The sequence below is a fragment of the Mesocricetus auratus genome, unplaced genomic scaffold (assembly GCF_017639785.1).
Source record: "Mesocricetus auratus isolate SY011 unplaced genomic scaffold, BCM_Maur_2.0 Super-Scaffold_100006, whole genome shotgun sequence".
Taxonomy (NCBI): domain Eukaryota; kingdom Metazoa; phylum Chordata; class Mammalia; order Rodentia; family Cricetidae; genus Mesocricetus; species Mesocricetus auratus.
In genome coordinates this window covers 51,942,200-51,960,041 of record NW_024429190.1, presented here as the reverse complement: position 1 = coordinate 51,960,041, position 17,842 = coordinate 51,942,200, and the positions used below count along the sequence as shown (strand labels likewise).

At 42.9% G+C, this 17,842-nt stretch overlaps 1 protein-coding gene across 9 annotated transcripts in view; it reads right to left on the bottom strand.

The window, feature by feature from the left end:
- Nucleotides 1-557: 557 nt before the first annotated feature.
- The window catches only part of Spata18 (spermatogenesis associated 18), a 35,794-nt gene continuing 18,509 nt past the window's right edge, over nucleotides 558-17,842 (bottom strand). Inside the window, exons 6-15 of one of the 9 annotated variants that reach the window (XR_005877784.1) lie at nucleotides 16,926-17,150; nucleotides 15,177-15,465; nucleotides 13,703-13,861; nucleotides 11,685-11,860; nucleotides 9,452-9,575; nucleotides 7,746-7,829; nucleotides 6,873-6,992; nucleotides 6,203-6,305; nucleotides 5,044-5,089; nucleotides 558-4,752 (exon numbers count right to left, since the gene is read on the bottom strand). Coding sequence is in view for 2 of the 9 variants with exons in the window: in XM_040747202.1 (XP_040603136.1) it covers nucleotides 4,745-4,752; nucleotides 5,044-5,089; nucleotides 7,746-7,829; nucleotides 9,452-9,575; nucleotides 11,685-11,860; nucleotides 13,703-13,861; nucleotides 15,177-15,465; nucleotides 16,926-17,150 (1,111 nt within the window). In the remaining 7 variants the exon portion in view is untranslated. Of the gene's footprint in view, nucleotides 4,753-5,043; nucleotides 5,090-6,202; nucleotides 6,306-6,872; nucleotides 7,088-7,745; nucleotides 7,830-9,401; nucleotides 9,576-11,684; nucleotides 11,861-13,702; nucleotides 13,862-15,176; nucleotides 15,466-16,925; nucleotides 17,151-17,842 lie in introns of those variants that run through there. The other 8 variants (XR_005877788.1, XR_005877783.1, XR_005877785.1 and 5 more) reach the window with 8 other exon arrangements.

Here is a 17,842-nt window from a genome sequence, read left to right as displayed (position 1 = left end):
CAGGTATTTTTGTCAAGAGCTAATATTTTCATTGAACTCAATGAGTTGGGAAGAATCATAGATCAGATTTATCATACATACAACAAATTTTTTAATGTGTTGATTTTTAATACCCTAAAATTTTAAACTTGGGAATTATTTGAAAATTCAGTAAAATTAATGATTATATGAACCAGGACATATGAGAATCTTTAGTTCATTCATACTTACATCGAAGGTTAGGTGCTGATATCTAAGGGGAAATGGATTTGTATCCAAGAGGGAAAAATTCAAAGAAAATCAGAGAAATTAAAAATGAAGGATGTAAAGGTAGGAAACATAAAGGAAAACATACACGGTGGATAAATTCTGGCATTAGCATTGGAAATAGGGGGAACTTTATTTTATAATAGTTGTTATAATACAGTTTTGCAATGTAGTTAATATATACTATATAGTATATCTAATTGTGTATTATATACTGTTATTTATTATTATATATTGTATAAATATAATATTGTATGTACACACATATATAATAGCATAGATAAGCATGTATAAGGAACACAAATAGGAGATTGTTTATTTGGGTCTTTTATTCAGTAACTGGTTGTATTAGTACATCTTTCGCTACTATAATAAAATACTTTATTGTGACCTGAGGTCTTAGCGGTACAAAGTCTAAGGGACACATGGAGTGATGGTCTTCTTGCTAACAGAGTCCATAGACAGCACAGAGCATCACACAGTGGAAAATAGTGAGGACACATGTGTATGTCTCTTCTGCAGCCACCAGGACTGAATCGCGTCCCCCTAATGACTCTATCACCTAATACTAATCACCTCCCAAAAACCTAACTTCTAAGTATCATAGAATTAAGATTTCACCCCTGAAATGCCTCAAGATGGGTGTCAATTTCAACACACACAACCTCGTAGAACCATTTGTCACCATCATGCTCACTGATCAGTGACTAAGCCAGTGTGTTTAGTAGAAAACATCACTCTGATACTTCATTCACTTGGAAAAGTTAGTACAATGGCCATCAATAGTCAGCAGCATATTTAATTCTGAAATGGGGAAAATGCATCCTAAAGACAAGCATGACCTGGAACGGGGTTTCTAAAATGCTACCCTGCAAGAACTTCGTGAAAAGCTCTCTCCAGCAACTGGAAGTCTTGGAATATCCTGTAACACACCAGCAAAAGCTTCTCAAATGATAGCAAAGGAAGCTTGTTCCATCCTACCACACACATATGACCCACAGGGCTGAGCCAAGACGATTTTATGGCAGGGCTCCAGGACTTGTCCCCTGTAATACTCCAGGGCCTCAGTTTCCCAACCTAAGAAGTGAGTTGCTAAGGGACTTAGTTCACAGTGTGACACTCAAGATCTTCTGGCCATTTCCCAATTACTAAGTAGCTTCTCTAGTACCTTTACAACATATTTTAACACATCATTTCAATACTAAAATTCTAAAAGTGCTATACCCACTTTGTAATTAAATCTGCAATATGTACACTTGCCACGCTCCTCTGTCACTCACCCTGTAGTAGGACAAATCAATGCCCAGTTTTGGTGAATAATTGTTGGTGATACTATGAAAAGTGTGTTCACACTGACCTCTGCTGGACTGTTTTTTCAAGTGTGAAACTGTTCAGTTACATTTCATTGCAATGAGAAAGTTATTCCTATTGTATTTTCAAGGCCACTGCTCATTCCTGTATTAGGGCTAACATGCCATTTTAAATTGTACTTATTCATGTGTTCCTGGGCTCAGAGTTCCATGATCTAATGCAGCTTGTAAATTCTAGTTTCTTCAAAGTTCCATAGCATCTTACCCTTAATTATATGTATGAAGTTTTTCAAAGCAATACCACTAAGAAATCTCCTACCAACTCCAGCCTTACAGAATGATGCTGGCAGCACTCTGTCCACAACAGGACATATTGTGTGCCTAAAAGCAACTTAGAATGATCAGAAAATGCCCTGTAACTTAGAGAGACAACTAGTTGAGCAAACAGCTGTGCTAGTGGGGCACCTTCAAATCGATGTCCTCTGAACTGCTTCTGCCTTCTCGAACTAACTTGTTTAACGATGCCAGGATTATAGGTAAGCTGAGGTCCATTCTCTGGTGTATTTTACCACACTAGTCTACCCTTCCCTTTCATAACACTCCTTCTGTCCCCCACTCTGTGTGTGTGTGTGTGTGTGTGTGTGTGTGTGTGTGTGATGTGTCCATCTATGTGTGTGTGCACATGGATGTGGGTGCTCACATGAACATGTTGAATGAGGAGGCTAGAAGTCAATGTCAAGCGTCTTTCTCATCGTGCTTCCACCTTATTTTTGAGATGAATCTTCACCCGTTTGTCTGGACTGGCAGACCAGGAGCTGCAGCAGTGGGCCTGTCTCTGCTTTCCCAGTAATGGGGAAAGAGATGTACTGTCATGCTAAGCCTCACGGGTGCTAAGATCCAAATTCAGACTCTTAGAGTTACACGGCAAGCACTGTACTGCCTGGATGGAGTTCTCCCCAGCTGAGGCACTCTCCCAGCTGCTCCACAGCTGTGTTCCATGCAGATATATTTGCCTGATAATAATTTTAAATCCTTCAAGTTGACGTGTAGAATTTTCTTTGCTACATTTACTTACTGGGCCTTCCTAGGTGTGTTTTTCTTTCTGAGATGAGGCCATCCTAGGTGGCTCGGGCTGCCCTAAAACTCACTGGCCTTAAACTTTTGGCACTTCTCCTGCCTTAGCCTCCAAGTGCTGAGGTTACAGTTGTATGCCACAAGCCCAGCTTTCATAAGCTATCATTTCTTATGTATTCACATCTCTTTATGACAAGAAAATCACCAAGGAATACAGCTAAATGGGACATTAAACTTCATAGAAATCAGGCCTTTCTCTACATATATATCATCAGCACTATAGGACAAATCCAGGAATACACAACACACACACACACACACACACACACACACACACACTCCCCTCATACAAAGAACCAGAACTGTGTACCAAGAGAAACAGAAGAAAATGAGGCAGGGTCTTACTCTAAAGCAAAAAACATTGGAGCAAGACTGTAGAGTCCACAGATGTGCCTAGCTAATGTGGGGAGCCATTGAGATGATGCAAATGAAAACAGTTGAGCAGGGCCCTAGGGTCTCCTGAACGGGTGAGAGGAGCTGCAATTAAGACAAAGCAAAGCCAGCAGTCTGACTTCCCCATGGGCTGCAGCTCTCACAGGGTCAGCCTGGGGCAGGCTACAGCCAGTATTTACTTGATGAATGTGTGATTGTGGTTCACTTTCGTGGGTTAGAGAAGGAGGGGGGGGCACCACTAACCCTGAGAATCAGGAAGGAAGACATATCAGAGTATAGCACTCTACTGTGATTTTAGTATTAGGGGCTGAGCAATAACACAAAAATTCACACTGACCCAGAGAGCAAAACAAGAGCTTTCCAGCCTTCGACACCCAGATGCCATGAGGACAGACCAGCCTCCTCTGGGTTCACAGACCACAGACACTTCCAAAAGATGCTTCCCACCGTTTGGCTTTCTCTGTGAGGCTACAGCTCAAATTAGAAGCTTGAGAAACGTTAAGTGGCCCAATAGGGTTGAGAACAAATAACTAGACAATTTTTTCCAAATTAGATAACACACATGACTTTGAAAGGGGTGCTTATGATACAGAGGCATTCTCAATATTTGGTAAGATTTTACATAAGACCTTTCATCATACAACACAAGTGACTATTATACAGTTTTAACACACAATTGGTCATTCAGGAATGCTGTAACTGCCTAAGTTGGATAAGACTGGCTTTTAGTTGAAATGTAATCAAGAATGACCCACTATCTCAGAAAGTCACCTCCAAGGGTGACAAGGTGTCTCCTGGTGTTCATAAACAGTCGTAGCCAGTGACGTCACAGGCAGACACTGGGAACACTCAGCATTTAGTGTTTTAATTTTATCTTCAAGGATGGTCCTTGCCCACTCTTTACTGAACGGTTTTATTAAAAGTCAAGACTCTTCAAGCTAAGGCATCCAGATCTGAACTGATCAAATGGTACCTGTGTACAAGAAGAGAAAGGAAAGCAAGAAGGGAGAGGAGGGAGGAGGGAAGGGAGAAAAAACAGAAAACAGAAGGCCTAGTAGTGCTGACACTTAGCTAAAGTACAAAGAGAGAAGCAAGCAAACTGTTCTATGCCTTCAAATTAACATTTTCTTATTGGCTACATGTACCCTGAAGTGAGGGTTGGCGGAGTTATGGATGCCTTGGAAGCCTTTAGAGAGGATCAGGCACTGACACTGTGGTTTCAGGGAGCTAAGGCTGATGCTAACAATAAGAGCATTTATGACTGGTCTGTAAATAAAAGCACTTGTCCTTCCTTTGGGACTCAGCTGGACAATGACTTCTACTGTCACTCCTAGAGTTGCTCTGAAAGATCCCGGTACTTAGGGGGAGAAGTCTCTACCTTTGCAATGGACTTTGTTCAAATGAATGTCATCCTATATGCCTACATCATTGTTTTTATGAAATTAATGGAATTTTCCCCTACAAAATAAGAGGAACTGCTATGGACCTAGAGTTACAAAGGCACTGAGCCAAAGCATTAAACTCTCTGTGCGGAGTGACACACAGAATTGCCTTTTCATTTCATGTTAAGTGAGATCGGAGGCAGACAAGGCAGGTGGATGGAGACACTGAGGAAGCTGGCTGTTCCAATGGGCTGTGGCAAGTGAACGTGGCTGGTGGCTTTAGTATCCTAGGGAGAAAAATGAACAGCTCGTTACTATGGTCACGTTCTTGCACATCCTTCGGAGGTGCTTAAATGAGAAGGGACGTAGCAGTTAAATCTCTCCATGGAGATTGCTCTTCTGTAACTCATGAGAGCAGCCCAGGCGCCACCAATGAAAGGGCCCAGAAATGAAATGAATGGTGCGAGCTGTAATGGAAAGTTATTCCCCAAGAATAGTCATTTTGCTCCAAACTGTGACATAGCACAGAGGATATTTCAAACGCAGAAAACTCACTCCATCTTGACTGTCTCACTTACTTGGCAATGTACATCTTATTGGAGAAGGACTCCGACTTCGAGATATCTGAAAATATGAAAGAGCAATGTGAATTAAACAATATACAGAGCTCAGAGGACAGATTACCTGCACATGGGTGATTCTTAAAACTAGCCAGGGGGGCTGGAGAGCTGGCTCAGCAATTTAGACCACTGCCTGCTGGGGAAGGGTGAGGGGCAGTACGAAGAGGTAAGGGAGGGTGGAGGGCAGGGTGGGAGGGAGAACTGTGGTTGGGATGTAAAATTAAATCAAAACATTAAAATAAAATAAAAAAGACCACTGGCTGCTCTTCCAGAGGAACTGAGTTCAATTCCCAACAACCACATGGTGACTCACAACCATCTGTAATGAGATCGGGTTCCCTCTTCTGTCATGCAGGCATATATGCAAATAGAGCGCCATATACATAAAATAAAGAAATAAATCTTTTTTTTAAAGAAGAGAAGTAAGTGCTCTTTTAAAAGAAAGAAGAAAGAAAGAAAGAAAGAAAGGAAGGAAGGAAGGAAGGAAGGAAGGAAGGAAGGAAGGAAGGAAGGAAGGAAGAAAGAAAGACAGGAGAACAACAGTTTCTGAGAGATAACAACAAAAGCTAACAAAATAAAATATAATAAGATAAAACAAAAGCTAGCCGGTTAGTTGCTCTGAGGCACTGCACCCCATGAGTCTTCCTAGGCTTTTTAAGTACATACACATCTAATTCGGTTTAAATTATATTACTGACTGGAAGTTGGGTTCAATGACTTAGAAAAGAGAAAACATTTAACATAATTAGTAAGAGCTAAAATTATAAAGAGAAACTTTTTAACATAATTAACTAATAAGAGTTAAAATTATGCCACAAGTTCAAATCTCTTTATAAAAGTTCTCATATGTCCAAACCCTGCCCTACCAAGCAAAGTCTGAGCACCCACAAAAGAATGCTTTTCAAATCTTATTATTACCTTCCCTAAGCAGAAACTACCACACTGTGACTTCACCCCTGATACCTGCTACACACTGGTATCCTATTGTAAACTCTTAAATGTGTTAGGTTAATAGGTACTGTCCAAACTGGAATCTGTTCTGTGGGAGTCCTGGCCTTAATCAGGCCCTAAAGACAGACCAACCAAAGTAATTATGTTTCCTCTTAGAGGTGCCTACCCTTATTGAAGGGAGAGATGAGCAGAGAAGGGAAGTTGGCTCAGTTTCATCTTTGAGAATATATGTTATGTCCTCATCTACACTGGGATATATGTGGCTCTCTCTGGGCATAGAATGATAAAGAGAAGAGAGTTCAGACATGTCTCAGGACTCAGTGCAAGGGACACTCCCTCGAATAAAACTTCTACTGAGAATCCAGAGTTCAACCATCTACTAATACTAGTTTCAACTGCCCTCCCCTGTGACGCACCATTTCCTCTTGTGACAGGGAGACATCCCATCATGATGCTCCCAAGATTCCCTTTTTATTTATCAGGTCACTAAATGCATGGTCCTCGTTTTGACCTCCTGTTCATACCTACTCATTTATGTAATAAGTTTTCTAAAACCCCCAAGAGCAAAAGGACTGAGTCCACTGTGAGTCTTCTCCACTTCCCTGGCACTTCTTACGTGGTTTTCCACGTCTGCAGCTTCCATGTTGCTTGCTCACCACCTCCAGGTTTTTACGGGGTAGACTAACTACATCACACCACATCAACCCTCTCAGCTTGATCTGTATCATGACCATCCAGCCAAGTTGTTCAAATTACACTGATCGTCCTATACAGTGACCCATTCATGGAGAAGACCGAATTTGATTGTTTTTATGCCCTCCCCTTCCACCACACACCTGGCCTTTGAGTTGTTTGAGAAGGAACCTAATGGAGGAATAGTAGGCTCAGAGATGATGTTGGGTCTGAGTTATTACGGGACTGTTCTGTGGTTCTGCCGAGGAAGCTCTGCCACCGCACTGCCAGAGGCAATTGGGAGATGTGAGGTATTGCCACCCATAATTCTCCTTCACTGCTCTGTCCTCGAGAACAAGGTCCAACACACATAGAATCTCTATTTGAAGGAACCGTAGATCAGTTGCCTGTCTATCTTGGTCCAGCCCCACAGTCAACAGATGTTAACTAAATGCTGCTTGGTGAGTAAACTAACAGTGATGAGTCACTGTGATATTTTTAGGGAAGCAAATTGAGTTTTCAAAAATGTTTTATGTAATTTATAATGTAAATAGATTAGTGATCTTTCCAAGGATTAATACATGAAGAAACTAATTTAATCTATTCTACTTTGATTTTGGGGACAAATTGATACTTCCACTGTCCTTTAGAAAATATTTCAAGCTAGATTAAGTAAGTCCTCCAAACTCATGTACTAATTTCTATAAAAACCAGGGACCTGTGTTCAGATCTGTGACTCAAATGTCCCATGTCCAGCTGTCTGTTCTTTAACAGCCTGTTCAAGGGTGAAAAGAACAAAACTTTTAAATAAGTCTTTCATTCCTTGAAAGTCCAAAACAGAAAAGTTAAAAAGAGAAGCACTTCAATTTCTTTCTAGAATGTTAAATTTCTTAGCCATAGTGATGTGGGAAAAAAATCACTTAGGGGTTTGTGTCAGGACAAGTTTCTCTTTCTACCTATGGATTTGCAACCACTGCTGTCTCAGGAAAGTATCAATGTAGAAGGTTTTCTGCACAAATGATTAGACAGGACTGTACCGTGCTTAATCCAATGCGGTTACGAGGGCAGATGGGACTTAAACTCCTGCTGCGGCAGCGTGTTACAGGTCGCACAGAACTCCACTAAGAAAAAGAGTCAGAGAAAGAGTCATGAGTTTGTGAAAGTAGATATGGCTTATCACCAGCATGGTCCCTTGTCACCAGTGTGAGCAACACTCCTATTATTTCCTGCAACACATTTGGCAAGAACTTCTCCAGCAGAATCCCATCATAATGAACTTGAGCGAATGCACATTCTGGTGTTTGGAGAAGTGTTTTTATGGGTCAGCTGTTAGATATCCCATTTGCCTTTGCAATTCATGGCTGGCTGTTGACTTTAAGCATCTGCCATGTAAATGAAGCACTGAGGCCGTATACACTACAGAATAAATAAGTCTCACTTGAACACCATGAAAGGCCAGCTACTGAGTCCATAGGAAGAAAATCATACACCAAACTCATGGTAGGTGTGCTGTTTTAAATGTGTTGACAAAAAAGGGCAAAAGCAAGTGTGCCTCTGAGAGAGGAGACCCATAGACAATAACTACTTGACATGATCAATAAAATTGTGACCCTCCCTTCCAAACTGCACTCCATCAGGAAAAAAAAAACTTCTAACAAAGACTGTTAAGGGTAAGAATCCTGTGTCATGAAAACGTTCATCAGAGAGCACGTGTGTTGTCAGGTGGACAAAATCCAACTTTGATAAGCTCAGCTATAGAAACACAAAACATTTTGGGGGATATAGTTTTCACTACAATGGGATTTTAACTTGTAAAACTAACACCAATATTCCAAATAAACTTTTCTGTTCCCCTACTATGTGTAGCCTCAAAGCTCCTCCCCTCTCACTAGTCAGAAAACGGGGACCCAAACTGCCACCTTGGCTTTGCTCTGCACCAAGGGGTTTTCTTCAGAATTCACCTGGTTCTGTCTAAGAAAGGGTGGGGTAAATAATACATCATGGTATATGCTTATCCAAGGTCCCTGTGGTCACAAATCCCAGTATACAAACTCCCCCCCCTCTTCCCTCTCTCTCTCTCCTCTCTCTCTCTCCCATCTCTCCTCTCTCTCTTCCTCTCTCTCTCTCTCCTCTCCCTCTCTCTCTCCTTTCCCTCTCTATTTCTCCCTCTCTCTCCTCTCCCTCTCCTTTTCTCTCTTTCTCCTCTCCCTCTTCCTCTCTCCCCTCACACACACACACACACACACACACACACACACACACACACAAAGACTCCATTTGGGAAGGTTAAATTTTTAAGATGTTCAAACCCATCTATAAACAGGAGCTATAGGAAGCCCCCTTCCAAAGTCAAGAGGCTCCGTTCTCCCCATCCTCTGCAGCATTTTCTGTCATCTTTCCCTTCCCTAGACATCATACCAAGGAGAGGAAGACAGAATACATGCACAATTCCCCCAAATGGAGAATTAGGAATGTCAAAATATCTCCAAGATGGAAAAGATAAATGAGCTGTGGCTAACTCCATCTTTAGACAGAAGAACAACAATGAAGTCACTGCCAGGGAATTACAAAGAATTGTGGTACAGTCCAAAAAATGGACAGCTGTTTTTCCTTCTCCTTTGTATGATAGAATTATCAAACAATTCTATCAACTTCTTTTTATAGAATCTTTGGGTTTATAAATGTTCTCGAACTTGTGAATCAAACACTGGGGATGAATTGTCACTATGCAAGGCCACCGTACAAAAGCCCCTCTCTTGGTGACAGCTTCTCCCTTCATAATGACACAGTCATTCTCCATGAGAGCAGGCCACACGTGATAAAAGACCAGGGGAGCAGTGAAATCCGAGTCATAGCTGCGGCGGTACCTGTGGGAATGCATAAGAGAACAAAGATGGTAAGAAACTGCTTTTCCATGGTAGTGATCAAACCCAGAGCTTTGCACTCTCCCACGGGGGTATGGCCACCAGCTGGAAGCTAAGTGTTTTGTAGCATAACTAAGGGAAACCCAACTGAAAAGTTCGTTCTTGACTAGGCTTACATCTAAACGGGATTCGGATCCTCATTCTGTGGTTGAGGAGATGCACATGTGCTCTCAGAACAGAAACCAGGAACAGCTGGCTTCTGACACAGACTTGCTAAGAACATGTCAACAAACTTCATCCCACCTCTAGTCTTTTCAGAATTATAAGAGCTGCAAGTCTAGAAAATGCTCAGGGTGCTGAGAGGCTGAGGCAGAAGGATTGAGTTTGAAATCAGTCTTATGTAGGTAATAAGTTCCAGGCTAGCTTGAGCTATGTAGTAAGACTGACTATAAATAAATACATGATAGATAGGTAAACAAAGGATAGATGGATAGATAGATGATAGATAGATAATGTTGTTACATTTTTATATAACCTATGGACCTTCTCCTGCATACATTAAGTCACAAATAGATTACTTAGCAATACCTAATACAGTATAAATAACATATGACAATTATTATTATATACTGTTTAAGGGAAGACAAAGAAAAAAAATAGTTGATACATATTCAGACTTTTTCCCTGGTTATTTTCATCCCCTGGCTGGTTGACTCAACAGATAGGAACCTCTAGACACAGAGAGACAACAATAGAATCACATTCAATCACAGTTAGGAACTCTTAATTTTGACTGACCAGCCATCCAGGCACACAAGTAAGTTACCTCTGTTTAAAAGCATGTGACAGAGAAACCCAAGAGTTGTCCACAAACCAAAGTGGGTGACCATCTGAGTGATGATAGCCATACTCCAAAGGAGAAATAAATAAAGATGGAAGGTGGTAAGAATCTCTGTATAGGAAAAAGACCCAACTGCAGGGCAATGTTCAAGCCTCCATTCTGGAGTGGATACTTGTTGGGAACAATGACCTAAAAGACACTAGAAAAGATCAAGAGCATGCGTCACCCCAACCAGAAAGCCCATTCCTGTGGTGAGAGAAAGATGTGTGGTCTTCCTCATCAACAAGCTTGCAGGAATGCTGGGCAGCTGCCTATCCTGACCTATGGCTAAGAGGAAGACCCAGAGTCATATTCCTGAGCACTCACTACACGCCTGGCATCATCCTCACTTCTCCATCTGCTGTAGCTTGGCTACCCTTCTCCAGTCATGGGGAAGATGCACTATTAGCCCCCACCCCTAGAAAGAGAAGAAAACAGAAGAACAGAAAAAATATATACCAATAGCACATATATATCACAATACACCCAAGATCACACAGTGGATAAGTAGAGCCAGGAATTAAATCTAGGCAGCTTGAGGCCAGAACCGGCCTTCTCAACCACTATCTTGGTAATCTCCAGCTATGGATAAGGTCTTGCCGAATCTCAAAGAATGTTCCCGGTTATTTCCACATTGTGTGCTTTATTAGAAGACTATTCACTGTGTGAAATTTGATAGCATCTAATGGTTCTCGACAAGAGCTGGCACATCAGTATGCACGCAATGCAGCCTCCCGAGGCCCATGCTGGAACCACTGCGGAAAACAGCACACACGGTGGTGCAGCTGTGTGCATCCCTAACAAATGTCTGCACGGCTTCTGAGGTTGGTTGTGCACACACCACACTTTGAGAGACCTGGTCTAAATCATGCAGTAAGAATTGGTGTCTCTGAAAGTCAACTTTTGACCTCTGCTGGAGCATCCATTTGCACACGCATGTATATGCCACACACAATATAACTAATAAAAATACAATTTTAACTATGTTTGTATTCACAGAATGCATTTTTTGCTACCAATGATCCAGCCAGGCTCCAGGCAACTCCTTAGGTCTCCCCAAAGCTAATATGTTCAATGAAGAATGAGCCCACAAGGGGGTCCAGATGGTGGTACAGAGACTCTCATGGCATGGGAGTGGCCACTGATTTCTCTACCTAGGGTTCTTTCCCCTTCATCCTCCCAGGGAGCAGACACAGCAAGCATCTTCTAGTGCCTGCGCCTGCGTCTCTTACTTGCAATCATTAAAGACTTCTCCATCGGCCCCAAACGCGATGTCAAGTGGTGGATCTAAGGACTGCATTGCGAAGGCAATGCAGCATATCTCCTGGATGAAGTCACTGAGGACACAGAAGTCAACTTCAGGAGGGAATGAGATCTTGGGGTTGACGTTCATGGCACGGATCACATCCTGAAAAGCAAACGATGGTGTCAATTGGCTAGCAACTTATGGCAAGAAGCTCTGACATCCAGAGGACTCCCAACACCAGTTGTGACTGATGGGAAACAGCATGTGAATGAAAAATAAGTTAATCCAGAAAAGGGTGTAGGTGTGCTATGACGAGAAGGATGCTGGGAAAGAAGAAAACATAGCAGGAACAAACAAGAAAAATCCCTCTTAAAAACTAAAGAGGACCATCATGTTTACTAGTTCATGAGTGTTCATATGGATGTGTGCACATATGAATGTAGGTACATGTGGAATCCACAGGTTAATGATGGATGTCTTCCTCTGTTGCTCTCAATCTATTTTTGAGACAGGGTCTCTCATTGAACTTGGAGCACACTGGTTTAGGTAGGCTGTCAGGCCAGCCAATGAGTCCCAGAGATCTGCCTGTTTCTGACCCCTCATTCTGGCAAGACAGATGTGAGCCACCTCACCCAGAGTTTATGTGTGTGCTTAGATCTTCATGCTTCCACGACAAGCATTTTACCAACAGTAAATTATGAGATGCCAGCCAAAGACTCTGGCTAGTCCCCTGCTGTAGCATGAATAATATAAACCCAGAGACAGATATTGGGGCTCAAGCTGAAGTTCAGAGAACCAAAGCATCTGGCCCCTAGAGAGTGCTCAGACCAAAGGGGTGATCCACCGAACTTCAGATTGCATCTCTATACTGCACTGCTCTCAACCAAGTCTCAGAATCCTAGACTGCTCTGAGATTGCATTGATCTCCTTCTCCTTATATACTCTCTAATGCTGGGATTAAAGGCATAAGCTGTTTCTCTTCTAGACTGATTCAGTCTAATGTAGCCCTGGGTGACCTTGAACTCAGAGAGATCCATCTACTTCTGTCTCCTGGGTCCTGGGGTTAAAGGTGTGTGCCACCACTGCCTGTTCTTTATGGCTAACTAGTGTGACTGGTTTTGCATTCTGATCCTTCAGGCCATCTTCATTAAATCATAGTTTATCACCACACCCTGCTACACTATAGAGTAAGTAAAATAGCTTGCTTTTATCAAGTGTTTACTATGCACCAAGTCTTGTGCTAGACAAATGGCCCGCCTCCTTGACCCTCACAATAACTCTGTGGGATAATGATCCTTGGTGCCCCCCTTTAGAGATTAGGAAACCAGACCACTGAGAGTGTAAATAAATGTGGAAGACAACACAGTAGTCACATGGCAAAGTCAAGGTCAAATCCACATTCATTTGCCGGAGTCCTTGCTCTTAGGAACTAAAATATTTCAACTCCCAATCTCAAAGGCCCACCTAAAGGATGTGAGTAGAAAACTCAGAACATTTCCCCACAGGACATCTGGGTAAGAAGCTAAAGAGATGGTTCAGTGTGTAAAGAGTTAACCACAAGCATGAAGACCTGTGTTCAAATCCCACACCCACGAAAATTCAGGGTGACTGTCTTAGCACTGAAGAGACAGAGACTGAAGGTTCCCTGAACAACCTGGCTAGCTAACGTACCCAAATTGGCAAGCTCAACAAAAGACCTTGACTTAGTAATCTGAGAGTGATCAAGTGATATACTCAGTATCAACCTCTGACATCCACAGATGTGTGTACCCTCACAGACACATGCAGCACACACACACACACACACACACACACACACACATACACTGTTTGCACACCTGCAAAAAGAAAAGCAGCTAATAAGGACTGATTGTGCAGGGTAAATTGGATGCTGTTGTCTTCCACCACACAGACATAATACCAAACAACAGGCAGATTCCTAAATTATCAGTATTCGATATGTCATCACCACATGCTAGTCCTCAAAAGAGACCCAGCACTTACATTAACACTGCTTTGAGAATCATATAGATCAAGATGACAAACGATGTAGTCCAAGACTGTGTTCTCAAAGTCATTTGACCCCACGTGCGATGGTGTCAGCATCTTCCTCACCCGGATCTTGAAATGCCTGAACGCCATTTTAGCTACATGAAAGGCCTCCTGTACATGAAAACACAGCAAGTTTATCTGATGAGGGGAGGAGATGGAAAGACCCAAAGGAAGGAACCAGGAAAGATTCAGAATGCAACATCAAACCGGCGTTCAGATAACATGGTTGGTCAAACGTGGTTTTGACCTGTGACATAATATAAAAACATTTGTAGAAATAGATATGATAACACACTAATTTTAGGACAAGTGAGCATTGTGTTGGTGACTCTGGGTGCAAAAGGCAGGACGATGCAGAACCAAGGACCTAAGTCCTGTGCTGTGGGCACACAGCAGTGGTGTGGTACTGGCCAGCACGTTAAGAGCAAACAGCCTGTTCCAGATTTCTACCACCAACTCAACAAGCCTTTATCCCATACCTGGTATGTGGTAACCCTGATGAGACTTGGTTTCTCAAGCTCTGACCAAATCACTTCAGCTGAATCACAAAGCGGCTTTAACCAGGTCACTCTTCGTTGCATAACCAGAGCCTGGTAAGCTTCTCTTATAAAGAACCAAGTGGTAAATGCTTTAGGTTTCACTTGCTACCATTTCTGTCACTGGTTATACTTTAAAAGTATAAAGCCATCCTTCGTTCTTAGCTTCTGGGCAATGTTTTAGGAACAAGCCAGATGGGACCCGTATACATAGTTTGCTGGCCTTTGACATAAACGAATAGATCCAGGATTTCTGATTGTGTCTGCACTCATACTAGCATGATGCTTTGTATTTATTGTTTCTTCATGTTTGTTGTTATAATGGGATCTCAAGGTGGCATCCACCCACAGGACAAATATATTCCCTTTGGAAACCAACGATTATATTTTTATATATTTTTAATTTGCAGTACTCAAATAGCAGCTTTAGTAACTCATAAATAACTTTGGCAGAAGAGTGAGTGAGTGAATTCATCCTCTAGTTTTCTGTGGCTGGCAGAAGACAAATGAATAATAATCATTTACAACAAAAGCCCTACTATACGCTTGCTCATATAGTCACATACTGCAAAAGGTACACTATCAGTCAGTTTAGCATGGACCCATTTGAGATAGTCCTGTGTTGGGTGATGGACACTGCAATACATGTCTGGTCAACATAAATGTTCATATATGTGATAATTTGCAGTCATGAAACAACAAATAGCTCCTGAGTATATATAATGAAAAGATGGGAAGGAACCGAGGCAGAGGACAGATGGGGAGACTGGAATCCCCCTCTCCCCAGGGACTTCAGGAAACACCGGCCTTTTATGGTTGCACCATTCACTTGGCAATCAACCTCCCACTGCCCCAAGGACCCGAAGTCCAGTTGCAGATGTTGCATTTACCACTGTGGCGATGTAAATGATCCGCTGCACCGTCTCTGCCCTGTCGATACAACGCCGCAGCAAGCACTGGGCGTCCAGGCGGGCCTGGGAATAGGCGTCGCTGAATCGGGACAGGAGAGCAGCTTTGCGAGCCACGCTGGACATTTTGGACCGGTTTGGGGACGGGCTTCTGACCTTGACCACGGCGGTGTTGGGGCTGTTAGACCTGCTGCGGCTGCGGCTGTGGCTGCGGCTGCGGCTGCGGCTGCTGCTATGGTAAGTAGGGCTAGGAGACCGGCTCCTGGCTGACCTGTGGGTGAACGGGGAATCTGCTGGGCAAGACTGTGATTCACTCTTCCCTTGTTCCTAGACTTCCTGAGCTCCTAGGCTTCTCCCCATACATTTCACAGATGACACACTAGCACCATACCACCTCTTATATGTGGTGGGGGGAGAGTATGTGGGGATGACCCAGTGGGAGGCATTTTTGTCTCCAAAGGCCCCCAGAAATGAGAAAGAATACCCATAAATTAGTGAGTTAGAATTCATGAAGCACTTTCATTTTGAGCACTTCATTTTATAGTTTCAGTCACTCTGTGTCTCCAGCTTTGACTGCTGGCCACTTCACAGAGGGGAAACTGGAAGCTCTCAGGACCATCTGGAGGTAAAGCCAACCAAGTGAAGGCTGGAGTTAGCATACAAGTCAAATGCTGCAGTTTCTCAAACTGACCTTGGAGTACTAACACAGCATACAAGTACTTCTCAGGGCCTTATGATTGAAACTGGATTGCTATCCAGAGCAAACTAAACTATTAGATATCAGACTAGTCAGTCCCAAGGCAATGAGGCCCCAAAGAGAAGTCTTACAGACAGAACTATGCAAGGAGCCTGCTGAAGCAGTCATCCAGTCAGAGGACTCTGAGTCAAGACTGCCACCTTCCTTCCTGCTGTTGCCAATTGCCATGGGGCAAATACTTCCACCACTCACACTGACTGTTCAGTACCAGTCAATATAGGTACAGCACAGAGGACAGCCTCCACAAATGAAGGACTCAGGAAACATCTAGGCAAACGGGGAGAGCTGGGAGCCCAACAATGACATCAATAGGGGATGCCAGAGGGGAGAGGGGATTAGAGCAAGTAAGTGAAGACGTAGCTGTTTTGTCTTCACTTAACACTATCTGCCCCATTGTGTTGAATGGAGGGATTTCATGAAAATAGCCTCTGCACGGCCCATCAACAGAGTGAGAGAGGAAAGAAGAAATTCCAGTCAGGTGTGGTGGTTCATACCTAGAGTCACACCATTCAAGATGTTGAGGCAGGAGGATTGCAAAACTCATGTCAATGCTGACTATATAGTGCACTGCAGGCCAGTCTTGGTTACAAAATGGGGCTGTGACTCAAGGGGGACAATGTAGTGCTGTAAGATGAACCACCACCTCCAGTCACTGGACACAGGACTCCTGGGCTTCTGGGGAAAGATCCCCAGCTTATGGAACATTCTTCCAACATGTACTATCCACTGAAGAGCCAGCTCATGCAAGCCTGGTTTTAAGACCAAGACATCACCTTCTTAAGCTCTCAGTCATTTTTCCTGGAAAGAAGGGTGCAGTTGAAGAAAATAACTCTTTTACATACTGAAGCTACCCTGGGGGCTTGATTTCACAGTGTCATCCTCTCCCTACAATCCAGGCTTTAGCTACTAACTAAGGAAGAAAAAGGGAAAAAAACAAAAAGGCAAATGAAAGAATATGTGAGAGTTTGTCAGACCTTCCCTGGAGACCGGACTTTTCAGCAGACAACACAGCTATCTCATCCTTCAGATTTTGGAGATGTTTCTCATAGCCGGACATCACCTCTTGGCTCCGTGGGTCTGTGCCCCGTGGTTCTTGGGCCCGTTTGCTCGAAGTTCGGCGATCAGATTTTGAAGCCTCAGAGCGACGACCCTCTGAGTTCTTATGGCGGGCATCTTCCTGGGCTTGAAGAGTCTTAAGCCTAACAACCAAGACAAAGAAATGGGAATGAGAAAGAAAGGAAATGCTGTGGAAAAAATGAAGTACTTTTTTTAAGAGATAAGGAAGGGATTAGAAAAGGAAGAAGGAGCGTTTCCACTAAAAGAAGAAAGGAAGGAAGGAAACAGCTGGCACCCAGCATACCATCATTGCACAGAAAATTTCCTGTGGAAATATATGTGAACACCTACAATGAGTAAAGAACAAAACCAGAGATAGGGATTCAACCCACTTCTACAGTGGACAAGTGGGAAGCTCCCTGAAGAAAGGCCATGTGTGTGAATCCCCTGGGAACAGTAGAGTATTTTACAACAGGACTCAGCATCACTGCACAAACTTCCAAAACTATTTCACCTTCAGGACATAGTCCAACACTGGTATAACCCCTTTAACCCCCTACCCTCATTAGCTCATTTCTTGAACAGAGTATAAAGGAAGACTGTAAAGGCTAGCTGGGGGTATGGACCTCTAAAAATAATGCAGCACTAAAATAAAAACATTAGAAACAAAACTGACATCTTCATTAAGATCCAAAGTGGTGTGACCACTGTAAAACAGAAGCCAGAGTCCTGAGAACGTGTGGTGGTGAAGATGACAAAAGTGGAAGAGGAAAGAAAATAAGAAGGGATGATTAGGAGGTAGTGAAACCCAGAAGCACTGAAGGATTTGAAGGTG